We start from the raw sequence: 13,201 nt of genomic DNA, 5'->3' as shown, positions 1-13,201 counted from the left end.
AAGAGGAGAGAAGAGACTCGGGAGCTATAATTACGGCTGGATACCAGGCTAAAATATCTTTCCCAAGGGTACGACATTGGGACTTAAGCTAGGGATTTTAGCACCCCTTATGTTCAACAACACTAATCACAAGGCTACCATGCCAAAATTATCTATCTACTGTATCAGCTATAGCCAAGCACAGTCTATGCACAACGACATGCCCTTTCAGCACCAAGGACAGGCACTGTATGTTCAAACTAACGTATCATTTTCCTTTGTCCTCAGAGGGTGCAACTGACAATGATCGGAAGGATTTCATTGGAGAGCTCGACATCATGTGCAAGATAGGACCACATCCAAATGTGATCAACCTGATAGGAGCATGCCATGTTGGAGGTAGGGATACATCTGTTATAACAGCAATACAAATATATTAACGTTCATGTCTCCATGTTGTTTTAAAGCAGATTATGTAGGCATTGCTCATAACGGTCTGTAATGATTCCTATTTCATTTGAATGTATGTTCTTTATGTCTATTCATTGGTTATTCCCATATTTTGAGTGTGTTTTTTTTCTACATCCATTGTGTCACTCAGATCAGCTCCTAGTGGCCACCGAGTACGCCCCCTATGGAAGCCTGCTGGAAGTGCTGCGGTCCAGCCGGACGTTAGACACGGACCCAGACTACGCACAGAAGACCAACATGGCGTGCGCTCTGTCATGTGAACAGCTGCTGCAGATGGCTATAGATGTGGCTAGGGGGATGAAGTTCCTCAGCGAGAAGGGGGTAAGATTATATGGGTCTGCAGAAAGGCCTGCGCCAGGCAGGCTAGCCAGGCTTGTCTGCAAATCCGAGATCATACTAACATTACAGATTCATAACATTTCAAAAAGGTTAACTCTTTCAACATAGCAATGGACTCTGAGAGGATTTTTACTTAAAAACCAAGCATACCTTTTCATGTACATCATGATAATGACATTGCAGAGTATTGTTTGTTTTTTGCTGGTTTATTTGTTGGAATTTTGGTGATATGGAAAGGTTTACTCCTCTTGAATTAGAGCAGTTTTATCTAGCTTGCCTTTTTCCAATTCGATTATGATATTTTATTCTATTGTATGCCAGATTATTTTGTATACCAGATCGTTGGCTGATTTGTATATGTATGCCAAGTTTAACATTGTGTATGTAAAGTCTAACAACAATTCAGCCCCTGGGCTGCTAGTGTTAGACTCTGAGTTTGTCTCTCAATAAAGCCATTCACACTCATACTGTAGCTTTCACTACAGACAGCTTAAACATCATTCTAGGTAGGATATATCATATTGAAATTTTCATAGTTGTTGAGCATTGTAATACATTCCATATCTGCTCTTCCAGTGCATCCATCGTGACCTGGCAGCAAGGAATGTCTTGGTGGGAGAACACATGGTCGCCAAGGTGTCGGACTTTGGCCTCTCCCGCGGAGAAAACGTCTACGTCAAGACAACCATGGTAAATTACCTACCCACAAGCGTTTAAGAACTTTTTGGAATGATCAGTCACGTGTATCTACAATTCTACATCTTGGAGTCTGTTCTCTCTTATATATTTTACATTCCATTCCTCATTATTCCATTCCTTATTATTATGTTGATGATTATTCCAGGGTCGCTTGCCAGTAAGGTGGATGGCAGTGGAGTCTCTGACTTACAGTGTATACACCACCAAGAGCGACGTGTGAGTTCTTGTTTCAATTAATCATCAAACTACCCATTAATGCACACAATGCATAGGTCCTATACATTCAATGGTTTCATTTTTGTTGACGTCACATGGTTGTCATAAAATGTAGAAGATTCAAGTGTTTTAGCATGACAGTTATTGAAGTAACTGGACACTTGTATCTTTGACAGGTGGTCCTATGGAATTCTGCTGTGGGAGATCATAACATTAGGTAAGCATCAACATCTTAAAACTTTTTGTCTTTTTTGTCTTCTTAATTTGTAACATAAGATATATTTTGACAGACCTTTTCCAAGCATTTTGACTGCTATGGAAAAGAAATTCTCACAATGTCTGCATTCATATGGTAACTATCGTAAATATCATTACTGTGGTGACAATTATATTTTGCAAAGCTAGTTCACCTTTTTCCAAGGACCAGAGTATTCAGGGACAGACAGTGGTTTTCAAACTGCAAACTGTTGACTTGATATCGATTTCCCTAAATACCTTGTTTTAAGAAAACAGATACAGGTTACCCCCAGATAAAGGTGAACTATTGTTAAGTGAGAGTAGATTGATTCCTCAGCTGACTGAAATTTGTTAATGTGAAATGTCCAGGTGGAACCCCATACTGCGGCATGACCTGCAAAGAGCTGTTTGAAAGACTGCCCCAGGGCTACCGGATGGAACAACCCCTCAACTGTGACGACGACCTGTAAGTTCAAGTTTTGTTTCACTTTGTTTATGTTAAAGTTGTCTAAAAAAACATAAATAAACAACAAGTGGAGTCAGGACCAAGACAACCACTCAGAATTTACTAGGTTCCTATCATATCTTATATATCTCCAAAGAGAAACTGTTCAGAGTTCAAATGAAGCCTGGCATGATAGCCAGCCCAGCTAGACAGGCCAAGTAGACAGGTCAGGTACACAGCTTAGCCTTTTCGGTAAACCCGTCTATAGCCACTCAGTAATGCTGGGACAGCCTCGCACACCATACAATCATGTAAATGGTTAAGAAATTTATGACGTGACTGTACTACCATTGTTTATTTTCTGTAATTCTTATCTAGTATTTAAGACTACTCTCTGCTTCAGGTATCAGCTGATGCGGCAGTGCTGGCGTGACCGCCCGTATGACCGCCCTCCCTTCGCACAGATCTGCGTGGCTCTCAACAAGATGTTACAAGCCAGGAAGGTACAGTAGCTGCAAACATGTGAGCTATTAATGGATAGTGCTGTTGGGGTTTACTAACATTATCTACTAGAACATATACCAGGGCTCTAGCCAGCGTCCGTTTTTCCGTCAATTGACGGAAATTTGCTGTGTGTGACGAAAAAATTTTAAAATCAATCCGTCAACCTTGACGGACAAGAATCTGATGAAAGCTCTTTGGTGGAAGCTACAGGCTGCTTGGGGACGCTGTCCACAGCTGTAAAAGCCACACACTGTTTTGCTATTGTTACGATTCTTGACAATGTGTGTCGGTGCCCTTTTGCATACGATAATCTCATTAAAACCCGTTTTCAAGGTCTCAGTTCAGTCTCTCTAACTCCTGGAATAGTGTGCTCGCGACAATGGAAATTGGCTGACGGAAAAAAATTTCGGGCTGGCTAGAGCCCTGCCATATACTAAGCTTGAATATCACAGTGAGAGATGGCAGATTCTACAGTCATGATAGACGTTATGTTATTGGCCCGGGGTTTATGGAATTCACTTTATTGATTTATCAATGTCCAGATGATCATGATAATGGCGACCAATTACAACAAAGTTTATCTAGCATCATGAACAAATATTGATATTTCTAAGATAACTATTGGTTGTGTTATCATCTATCTGTTGTTCCCCACAGCCGTACATGAACATGGAGATACATGAAGAATTCCAGTACGCCGATATCGACAAGCAAGAAGACCTGTAAGAAGCAACCTACTTTCAAAGTTGATACCGGCTGACAACACATATTAAATGACACCACCTTGAAGAATATGGACTGTAGATCTAAGCTTAGAATAGACAGAGAAGCCGAGGGCTTTGTTTAGACTTGGTCTTGAAATAGACATGTCAATACTATACATTATAACAAATGCAGTACAGCAAAAGTGGCCAAGTAACACAATACAATACATTAAGGAATGGCCACATAATTTCATTTTCTGATCTAAGACTGATACACATTTACAACGCCAGTCAGTAATTGGAAATTCATTAATGTTACACCATACACATGAAAGTAGCTCTACGTAATTTATAGATATTTATTTGTTACCTGTCAAGGACAGTGTGTTCTCACCATGCGGCTGTGATTGTAAACGAGGATTAATTAAAAATGTTTAATCTTTCGAATGGGCTTAGTTATGTTTGTGAATGTACTAATTAAGGAATTGACTAAATCATGGGAGAGACCTTCTAACTTGCACATTCAAGAACATATCTCAGTCTATATCATAATGTAAAAAAAGCATGGTGCTGATTTGGTAGAGCATGCCTTTTTTATAAGAGCAGCAGTTGCGTTAGTTTTAGGCTCATCGCTGAATGGAGACCGTTCAATGACCCAAATTAAATCTGTATAATCTGTATTCTTTTATCGCTATAACTGCATGATTGGAATATGATCCATGAAGTTGAAGTATGATTTAAAAGACAACAAAATGTGTAAAGCTTACAAAATACACTTACCAATGAAATTTGTTTCAATTACTTAAGAGAGTTTTGTTTTATTTACATATCGGTCACCTCAACAGAATGGTAGTGGTGCTCAACGATGTAAATAAGCCATATAGCATAATAGCATACTACAAATATTAATGATAAGTCTGATGGTATACCAATGGGATACATAAATGAGAGTTGGTCTGAATCTGTAATAATCTAATATATCTTACAATCTGACCAAAGTTAACTGTGAGAAAGGTTTATCTAGCTCCCTGTGACTTTTAAAATGTAACATTTTATGTGCATTTTTTTTTCAAATGATGAAAAATCCAAAAAAATAATTCCATTTTTTCATGTTGTTTGTGTAGAGAGTTGTAATATATTAGAGTTTTGCCATTTGAGTTGTATTTTATATCTTGTAATTATCATCATCACTGGAGTACTATTAGTATTATCATTATTAGTAACTCTGTAATAAACGATGGACACTTGAAAGAATTTTTGCTTAGCAATTGGCACTGCTGCAAGAGAGATAGCACAGTACCATTTATTATGAAGACATCATGATGTGTTATATACAATGTACAAAATTATACAGTATAGAGAGACATTTCTCAGAATAACATTGTTATCTATATACAGTATATTACATATAAGGGTAGTTATATATCTACTGCAGTAAAGGAATTCTTATGACAACCTTCCGTTACATTCCATGTAATGAGAAGAACATTTTGTACATTTCTGTCACTGACATTAACTATTTCTAGTTCTTTTATCAGAGTCATATACATGTACTAGTAGTCATGGTAAGTTTTGTCAATAGTATTTAAAAATAACTTTGGACATACAAGAACATAATACATCTTTGTTACCTTGTATATAAGATGAAAACAACAGTACAAAAAGATAACCAGAATCATTTATTAACAATTGCTTGGTCCCAAGGCAAGAACACCAAACCATTTCAGAATCTACTACTAGTAATCTATTGTTCTATAGCATTCAGATTTTTTAGGGAAGTCAATCTAGCAAACAAAAGGAAATAAATTGGTCAAGTCAAGACTCAAGTCTCCTTCATTTACAGTATTTGCTTACATTGTTAATGGTTGATGTTCCTTTTTGTACAGTAAATCTTGTAATTTTTTACATCAAAAACATTTAAGTACCATTGCCTCAATTGCAAATGTATGCTTTGAGTACCAACAAACGTACAGTATTTGACAGTTAGTAGACAGTGACACAGAGTTTTTGAGCACAGGACATCACGTACCCTGCATATTGTTCATGAGCCACTCGACACCCGTATCTACATCCTGCAGACTTCCTGCCACTGCGTTCTGCACCTACAAGAATAAACACAATGTCATGAAGACTGTTTCCCATCACACATAGTAACATACAGACAAACTCAACTACAAGTCATCACCTCTAAACAAAGACCTACATAGGGACCACTTCTATATTCCTACACCCCAATGTTCTGACACCTGTACTGTATGTACCATGAGTTGATGTAAGGGGATGTTAGAACATGTAGTGGTCAGATCTAGAGCATAGGGGTGTTGGAACATAAGGGTTTTGGGACTTAAGCATTTTTTACTACCCTTTTGTATACAGAGATGTACCATAAACATTGAAGATGCAGAGAGAATTTGGCCTGTATGTTTACCTGCCATGGTCTGGTCATGCTCCCCAGCTGTAAGGCTTCCATAACCTTGATACAGGTCAGTCTGGTCTCCCCCTCCCCTGGGACACAGGACAGCACCAGGACTGGGGTGGAGGCCGGAGTCCAGCGCTGGTCAGTCATGGCCTGCAGCTCTGCTAATCCTGACTCAACTACAGGAGAAGATAAAAACAAAACAGTTACAAAAGGGTCTACAGTGTTATCATAACAGATCAAAGAAACTTGTCAGAAAGAATTATGATTGCCTTCCAAGCAAATGAGTTGTCACCAGTTGATACCAACAAACAAAGCATCACATACGCCTGTAGTATACCCTTTAATTTTTTTGCTTACTGAAAAAAAATTTCCCCTATCAACTTGTAACATCTTATCCTCATAAGAGAAACACCAAGAAATTCTGCTGTGCAGGCCCTACAGTTTATTAAACATGTAAAAGGCAAAAAGGGTCGACTTCAGAAAGACGACAAAACATGACACTTTTAGTGGCACAACGCGGCAGATTTACGGCTCACCTTTACGGCCAAGCACACCGGTTCACCCTATACTCTTCTAGATAACACATGCATTCAGATACAGAACTTTGTCCAGTTTTAAGCTTTACACCTCACATAATGTTCACAGCGTCCCATACTCTTTAGTTACATTTGTATCACCATGCTCCATATACTCACCATGGTCTATCCCTAGTGATGCGTCCACCACGAATATGAAGCCTGCGACCTCAGAGCACAGCCGGCGGAAGGTGTGTTTCAGCTCGTATTCTGGTTCGGCATCTGCAGAGGTGGGTGTCTTGGGTACTAGGAGTTTGTTTGCTGCAGACTGGCCTTCACGTTCTCTTCTGTACAAAGAAAAAAAACTGAAATTTAATATTTCGTTTACATACAACTTTCTGCTGTGGGCATCACATCAGGAGGGACATCAAGGTGTGGTCTAATAACTAGCTAGGGTGAGCCCAGTGGACAGAGTAGCATAGAAGCACGATACCTGTGAAGACTAGCCGACTGCTGCCTACCCGTGTGTCAGGGATCCCAGCAGCAAATAATGGATATTACTGCTACTACTGCTGCTCTCTATGCACCAACAAAAGGTATTGCTAAAAGCTACCAGAAAAGTGTCTTAGTAAGTATTGAATGAATTGTGATACAGTTTAGCCATTCAGGTAGAACATTACATATCATAAATAACTTGAGCAACTGGATAAATTCTCTACAGAGGAAGATGTTTAAAATAAAATAAAATCCACTTTGGATGCTATCTGAAACATCTGATTCTTTAGAGAATTTATCGAGTTGCTTGTTGATATATATATTTTTATGTAGGGAAAGGGTTGATTTCTAATACGAAAATTGGACCATGTAATAGTTTTATAGCAAAACAAATCTTTCTAGAAACCGTTACTGTGTCAAGAGTGTGAAAGCATTACATTTTCTAATAAGTTCTTGTTGTTGTTCACTATCTGCATCATGGAAATGATATTCAGTTTGAGAAACACACCTGGTTCCTGAGTACAGAGTGATGAGGAAGAATTCCTGCTTGTTTCTGAACTTGATGGCAAGTCCTCCTCCCCCTCCTGAAACACAACAAAAGTCACACTGTCATATAAAAAAATATCATGAGGTTTGTTTGTACTTGTCTTACATTTTCTGAGCAGGCAGGCAAAGGTAGAGGTAGTCCCATAGCCTTTTAAGGCCATAGGGGCAGTGGGTTGTTATAATCACTGCGCATAGGGCACAGTATTGGGAGGCAGAGCCTACTCTGCTCCTTCCACCGCAAATTAACTCCCCAACCAAAGTTTGGTACCCATTTTTACACCTGCATTGGTGCCTTTCCCAAGAGCACAACATTGGTAGCAAAATTGGCAAGATTTGAACCCAGGACCTTTGGGTTCTGGCCGAAAAACTGCAGTTATGCCATACGACTCCACTCTTAGCAGGTACAAAACTACAGCCTTTTAATGTTAAATATAACATTAACACTTTTATGGTCTTGTGGTTCAGATAAGATGCAAACCACTAGATAACATACTACACTAATAATTGTGTTAAGATATTCACCTCTTCTTGGGAGCTTTGTCTGCCACATGGTACTCTGCATGTTAGTGTTGAAAACTCCCTCCTTTCCGCTGATGATCGCTCGGACTATCTGAGAAGTGTTGGTGTTCAGGCCAGGTCCAAACATGGCTACCATGGGGAGGGTCTTAGGAAACAGTGACCTCAGGTAACCTCTGAGCTGGGAACCAATGGAAGAAGCTTCTTTGTGCCTCTGTGCCTCAGGACAGCACTGGACATACCTTGACAAAATGAAGAAAAAAATCTTCATCAAATGATCAATACAAAGATTTGTTGATCCACAAACTTAACAGGATTACTGTCACAGTCATCAAGCATGAATCAGTTTCTATTCACAGAGATTTGACTTTTGTGAAACAAACTGTAACTGTGCAGAGATATCAATACCATATATATTCAATTTCCTGGTCAGGAAATTTCCGGTCAGGAAATTTCTGAAGCTTGCCTTGAGAAGATTGCATTTCCCATTTAGAGTCCTAGAGTCCCAGTGTATCATACCAGCTTGAAGAATAGCATCATCCATGGCATACTTAAAGTTATAACTAAATCATTAAGATCATCATAACAAGTCCAATTTTCAAAGTTACACTTCAACTTTGCTTAAAAACGATGTAGATTACACACAGACAATGCATATTCAGTTACCTCCATTTATGGTCATCTTTACTCAAGTCCGTTCCTCCCCTGTGACCAATGGATGACCAGGAAGGCCCATCTCTGTCCAACAGATTTCTCCAGAGGATGTTGTCATTACCCAGAATCCTCCAGTCTCGACTGGATGCGGCCAGCTGACAGATGGACTTAACATCCAGGAAGGATAGGATGTGTAACTTCACTGGCTCCTTTAAATCATAAAGCAAAATATTGATTCAATGTGCGGTTTTACATAAAATGCAACCACATCCCTAGATCTATGTAAAATCTCAGGGTTATTCATGCAACTGAAGGCAGTCATGCCACTGGACACGTTTTCAACTAAGCACACCCTCATCCTTTTGAATGAATGAATGAATGAATGATTTTATTTGTAAAACATTGCAGCTAGGTAGCTGAATTGCGAGTTACATTATATTAATTGTGGGTTATCTCCACATACATAAATTAACACAATCATCGTGAATAAAACTAGGCTATTGAATCTCTGCATAAATTTACACGGTATATTCCGACAGTTTACACAGACATTGACTAAGATACACTTTCGGACACTAGTCGCCACTTGCATACAGTAGATCTAAGGCACGTGGGATGAAGGACAACGCATGTCTTTTAGTCTTGCTGATCATTGTTGCACGATATGGTCTTCTGTTGCGTAGACCGTAGTGAGTATCCGTGGGGCTGGTTAAGAATGCCCAGAGTGGAGAAGACTCATCCTGAAGGATATGTTCAAGAGTTCTCAGTGTAGCTCTCTCGCGTCTACTAGCTAGTGTTTGGATAGAGTCAGCAGAAAGTCCAATGATTCTCATACAACGCTTTTGAACAGATTCAAGAGAGTCCAAAAGATGATTTGGCAATCCTCCCCTTTTGGATAATGACTTTACATAAAGCTGGCTGCATATAAATACAAATGTATATGCGGTGTATGAGGATCAGGTATTCGCTTAAGCATCTAGCTAACATCAAACCTCTGCACCTACAAGAACTCAACACACTTGAAGTTGAAAAGATGAATGCTATTCCACACAACATGTCTGAGATGAGCCAACCCTAGGAATGAACTCAGGCCCACAAATCAATGGAATTTGATTCAGGTGTCCAAGGAGTTGGGTTGCATTACCACTGGTGCCACAAGGACATGCGGTAAAAGGCATAATTTTACATCTTATGTGGTTTTCCTTGTCAATAGGGAAAACAACAAGTACAGAAAAAAAATATTGCAAGGGCAACCAACTCACCGGTAAGTCGTCTAACTCTAAATGTTCATCACAGTTGTCGTCCTGTTCTTGTTTTCTTTCCATGCTTTCTGGTTGACAGCCGGCTTTCTGTTGCTGTGATCTATGAGTCCCTACGTCCCACACTGCTGTATACACCCTGTTGTACACCTCTATCACGTCCTGAAGGGACGGGACGGACGAGGCTTCGTCCCCGGCAGGCTGCATGATATGAGGCCAAAAAGATGCGGTCTCAGCCACGGACATCTGGGATATGGTGGGGGAGGGGGGCCTACCTTGTTTCGCGCCACGCGTAACGTAAGCCAATCCTTACAAAAGGTACAGGAAGGCTTGTGAGACTTCCCTGGTCTCTGGAAAACTGAGTTATGTTGATGTCATCGTGTGCACGTCTTTTATTAGAGGGAAACCCGACGTGTAAACAAACGCGTGGATCAGGCCAACGTGGAAGCACCAAAATAGACATGACTCATTCACCTTTAACCTTTAACCTAAATTACCATTTCATGCCAGAAAATTGTATCATCTCTTTTTCTATAACTTAAATATGCATTTTTTTAATCTTTTTTATATTTCATTCAAGATTACAATCTGAAAATTTGGCAATATGTAGAAAAATTATAAAATAATGTCCTGAAAGGTCATGATTCAAAACGAGGCTGACCCCCAGCCTCTTTTTTCCTTCCCACGTCTGAAAGATGGTGAGTTTGGCCAAATGCCTTTTTAAATCCGCCATAATCGAGGCTTTTGGAACCATCGAGAAAAATTTGTCACCACAGACCTATTCCTTAGATAGTTAGCGTTGTGTTAAACGTAAAAATTTTCACCTAAGCGTGCCGATATGAGAGAATATTCGTCAAAATATCCTGTCGATGGATGCTGCTTTTTCTCAATTCTAGGCAGACATGCGCATACACACACTTCTGATTTGTAAGAAACACTTATTTTGACGCTTAAGTATTCATTATTACCAGTGTATACTGTGTTCTAAGCTGCTACAGGTTATGTAGTTAAAGTTATTGTCGTAATTTTTACCCCACATAGAATAAAGTAGATAGTGAAGAATTTATTTGGGTGGGGGCTCTTCGTACGTATAAACCGGTACACCTCAGTCAGCATACGATCCAAAATCTAAGAAGAGGTCGTGTTATGTGATGATATTTTGGCATAGTCAGGAAAAGTAAGACTCATAAAAGTCTTTGGTGAATAAGAAGTGAAATTTATGATAAGCTAAAATATCCTAAAGATCTAAATTTGCTATAAATATCCTAAAGATCTAAATTTGCAAAACATGATAGAGAAGTAATACATATCATATGCTGCAACCAAAATGTTGTGCATAGAAAAATTATTACAGTGACACCATTTAATTCATTACATGTAGCTTTCTTGAAAGAGCCTTTTATTGTATATCCGGAAACATTGTGCCAGTACTTATATATCCCTGGCCTCACAACTCTTCGTTCTCACCCCCCCTCCCCACAGACGAAGGGAACATCAAGCTTCGGAAAGCGGAACCAGAAGACGCACTCTCTGTGCAGACGTTGTGGTAAGAGCTCCTACCACATCCAGAAGAAGAGATGTGCCGGCTGCGGTTACCCTAGCAAGAAGATGCGGAGCTGTAAGTACTTTTTATGTTGTTAAATAAAAAATGAGAGTAAGCCTTGAAATGTTCATGGTGGAACTTATATTTTCCTGGTAGTGGTACCCCTCTACCGTGAAATTATGACACTGTGAATAGGAAATAGCCAAGGTATTTTTTGGCTACAATATTGTAACAACCCCAAACTTTAAACACAGAAGCAAAAACCTTTAATCTCCCAAAACTTGCAAAATTGAATAATTATTGATGAACAGTAATCGTTACGTAGGGCCAGTTCACACAAGGAAAATTTCTGGTTGTGCGACAATGACATATGCCAAAGTAGTCAGTCAGCTTTCTGTTCACACGCACAGACCCAGAGCTCACGCTGTGCCCTATGTTGTAAAAAAAATGGTGACCCCGTATTGACCACAACACCTCGTGACATGTGCATTTTGAACAAACTCAGTTTTGTAGTGAAAATGTTCCATCACTAGTTGATGAGTCCCACGACTGGCGTGATATTTCTGCATACTCCATTTTGCTACTTATCCTGTCGTCATTCCACAATCCTATCAATGGAACCAGTGACAGAATTTAACATTCTTGCATGATCTTCTGTCCTAGTAAGATTGTCTGATTCTATATATTCTGTAACATGTGCATAACTTAGTCATAGTTTTCCATTTCTCTGTCAACATAGAAGATTTGTTAATGTTGTGATCATATTTTGTGTGGGATCTATTGGTAGTACAACAAAATTTTGACTGCCATGTGCTGTATAATAACTATATTTGTAATATTATTTCTCCTTCGTAGATAACTGGAGCATGAAGGCCAAGAGGAGAAAGATGACAGGTACTGGCAGGATGCGTCATCTCAAGCAGGTGCAGCGTAGATTCGAGTAAGTACAAGTTTTCCTAGCAATAGGGTTGGAGACCTGTATACTGAAGTAGAAAAGACTCTGGTTAGAAACCTAAACCTGAAACAGCCACCCCAACACAGCTAAAGTTAAAGCCAAGATTTCATCAATGGTGCTCTTGGAACACTATTTTCTAGAGATGTACAATGCTTCTAACAACAACACTGCTACAGGTTTATTTTGTTGATTTCACTTCATCCATGGTACAAGTGACATAGACATCAAACTAAGTACATATAAGACTCCAGAAAAGACATTATACCTCCATCATACTTGTACACTGTACAATTTTAGTCTTGGACAGGAAGCTGCCAATGTGGCCTTCAGAGCTTTACGCAGTTAATTTTGTGAACCAAGGCTTCATCTTTTTACATAACATATAAAACAACAAAATTGGAGCTTTTATTAAGTTGTTATGTGACTGTTTCCTCTGCAGCAATGGTTTCCGTGAAGGAACTACGCCCAAGCCACGCAAGAGGGGCGCAGCCGCTGCTGCCGTGTCCAAGTCCTAGATGACAACCCAAGCACCTGATACTGGGATGGACAGCTGTAGCTGGCACCTGTGACATCTGCATTTCCAGTTACTTCACTCCACAGTGGAATTGAGCCAGAACATCAGGCAACAGCTCTGTCAAGTTTGAATTCCATGGAAATAAATAGATCTTCACATCATTTGTTGTGGTTTTGTTATTTGTTCATACA

The 13,201-nt window shown here is 39.5% G+C and overlaps 3 protein-coding genes across 4 annotated transcripts in view; 2 read left to right on the top strand and 1 right to left on the bottom strand.

Annotated features, from left to right (window-relative positions):
- Nucleotides 1-4,022, top strand: part of LOC118431263 (tyrosine-protein kinase receptor Tie-1-like) — a 5,371-nt gene extending 1,349 nt beyond the window's left edge. Inside the window, exons 3-10 of one of the 2 annotated variants that reach the window (XM_035842377.1) lie at nucleotides 268-378; nucleotides 581-771; nucleotides 1,366-1,479; nucleotides 1,634-1,704; nucleotides 1,881-1,921; nucleotides 2,311-2,407; nucleotides 2,790-2,889; nucleotides 3,548-4,022. In XM_035842377.1, the coding sequence (XP_035698270.1) occupies nucleotides 268-378; nucleotides 581-771; nucleotides 1,366-1,479; nucleotides 1,634-1,704; nucleotides 1,881-1,921; nucleotides 2,311-2,407; nucleotides 2,790-2,889; nucleotides 3,548-3,616 (794 nt within the window). In that variant the 3' untranslated portion in view covers nucleotides 3,617-4,022. Of the gene's footprint in view, nucleotides 1-267; nucleotides 379-580; nucleotides 772-1,365; nucleotides 1,480-1,633; nucleotides 1,705-1,880; nucleotides 1,922-2,310; nucleotides 2,408-2,789; nucleotides 2,909-3,547 lie in introns of both variants that reach the window. The other variant, XM_035842378.1, reaches the window with a different exon arrangement.
- A 1,477-nt stretch (nucleotides 4,023-5,499) lies between these two features.
- Nucleotides 5,500-10,474, bottom strand: LOC118432379 (F-box only protein 4-like). The gene is made up of 7 exons (XM_035843933.1): nucleotides 10,002-10,474; nucleotides 8,752-8,948; nucleotides 8,092-8,327; nucleotides 7,532-7,607; nucleotides 6,709-6,875; nucleotides 6,023-6,189; nucleotides 5,500-5,696 (listed from the first exon to the last, which is right to left on the bottom strand). The coding sequence occupies exons 1-7, from the start codon at nucleotides 10,242-10,244 to the stop codon at nucleotides 5,616-5,618; spliced, it is 1,167 nt and encodes a 388-aa protein (XP_035699826.1). The 5' UTR covers nucleotides 10,245-10,474; the 3' UTR covers nucleotides 5,500-5,615.
- An 85-nt stretch (nucleotides 10,475-10,559) lies between these two features.
- Nucleotides 10,560-13,171, top strand: LOC118432367 (probable 60S ribosomal protein L37-A). Its single transcript, XM_035843904.1, has 4 exons — nucleotides 10,560-10,696; nucleotides 11,481-11,616; nucleotides 12,397-12,481; nucleotides 12,936-13,171. The coding sequence occupies exons 1-4, from the start codon at nucleotides 10,694-10,696 to the stop codon at nucleotides 13,009-13,011; spliced, it is 300 nt and encodes a 99-aa protein (XP_035699797.1). The 5' UTR covers nucleotides 10,560-10,693; the 3' UTR covers nucleotides 13,012-13,171.
- The last annotated feature ends 30 nt before the right edge of the window (nucleotides 13,172-13,201 follow it).

Source organism: Branchiostoma floridae, chromosome 15 (assembly GCF_000003815.2).
Source record: "Branchiostoma floridae strain S238N-H82 chromosome 15, Bfl_VNyyK, whole genome shotgun sequence".
NCBI classification, from domain to species: Eukaryota; Metazoa; Chordata; class Leptocardii; order Amphioxiformes; family Branchiostomatidae; genus Branchiostoma; species Branchiostoma floridae.
This window is presented reverse-complemented; position numbering and strand designations above follow the sequence as displayed.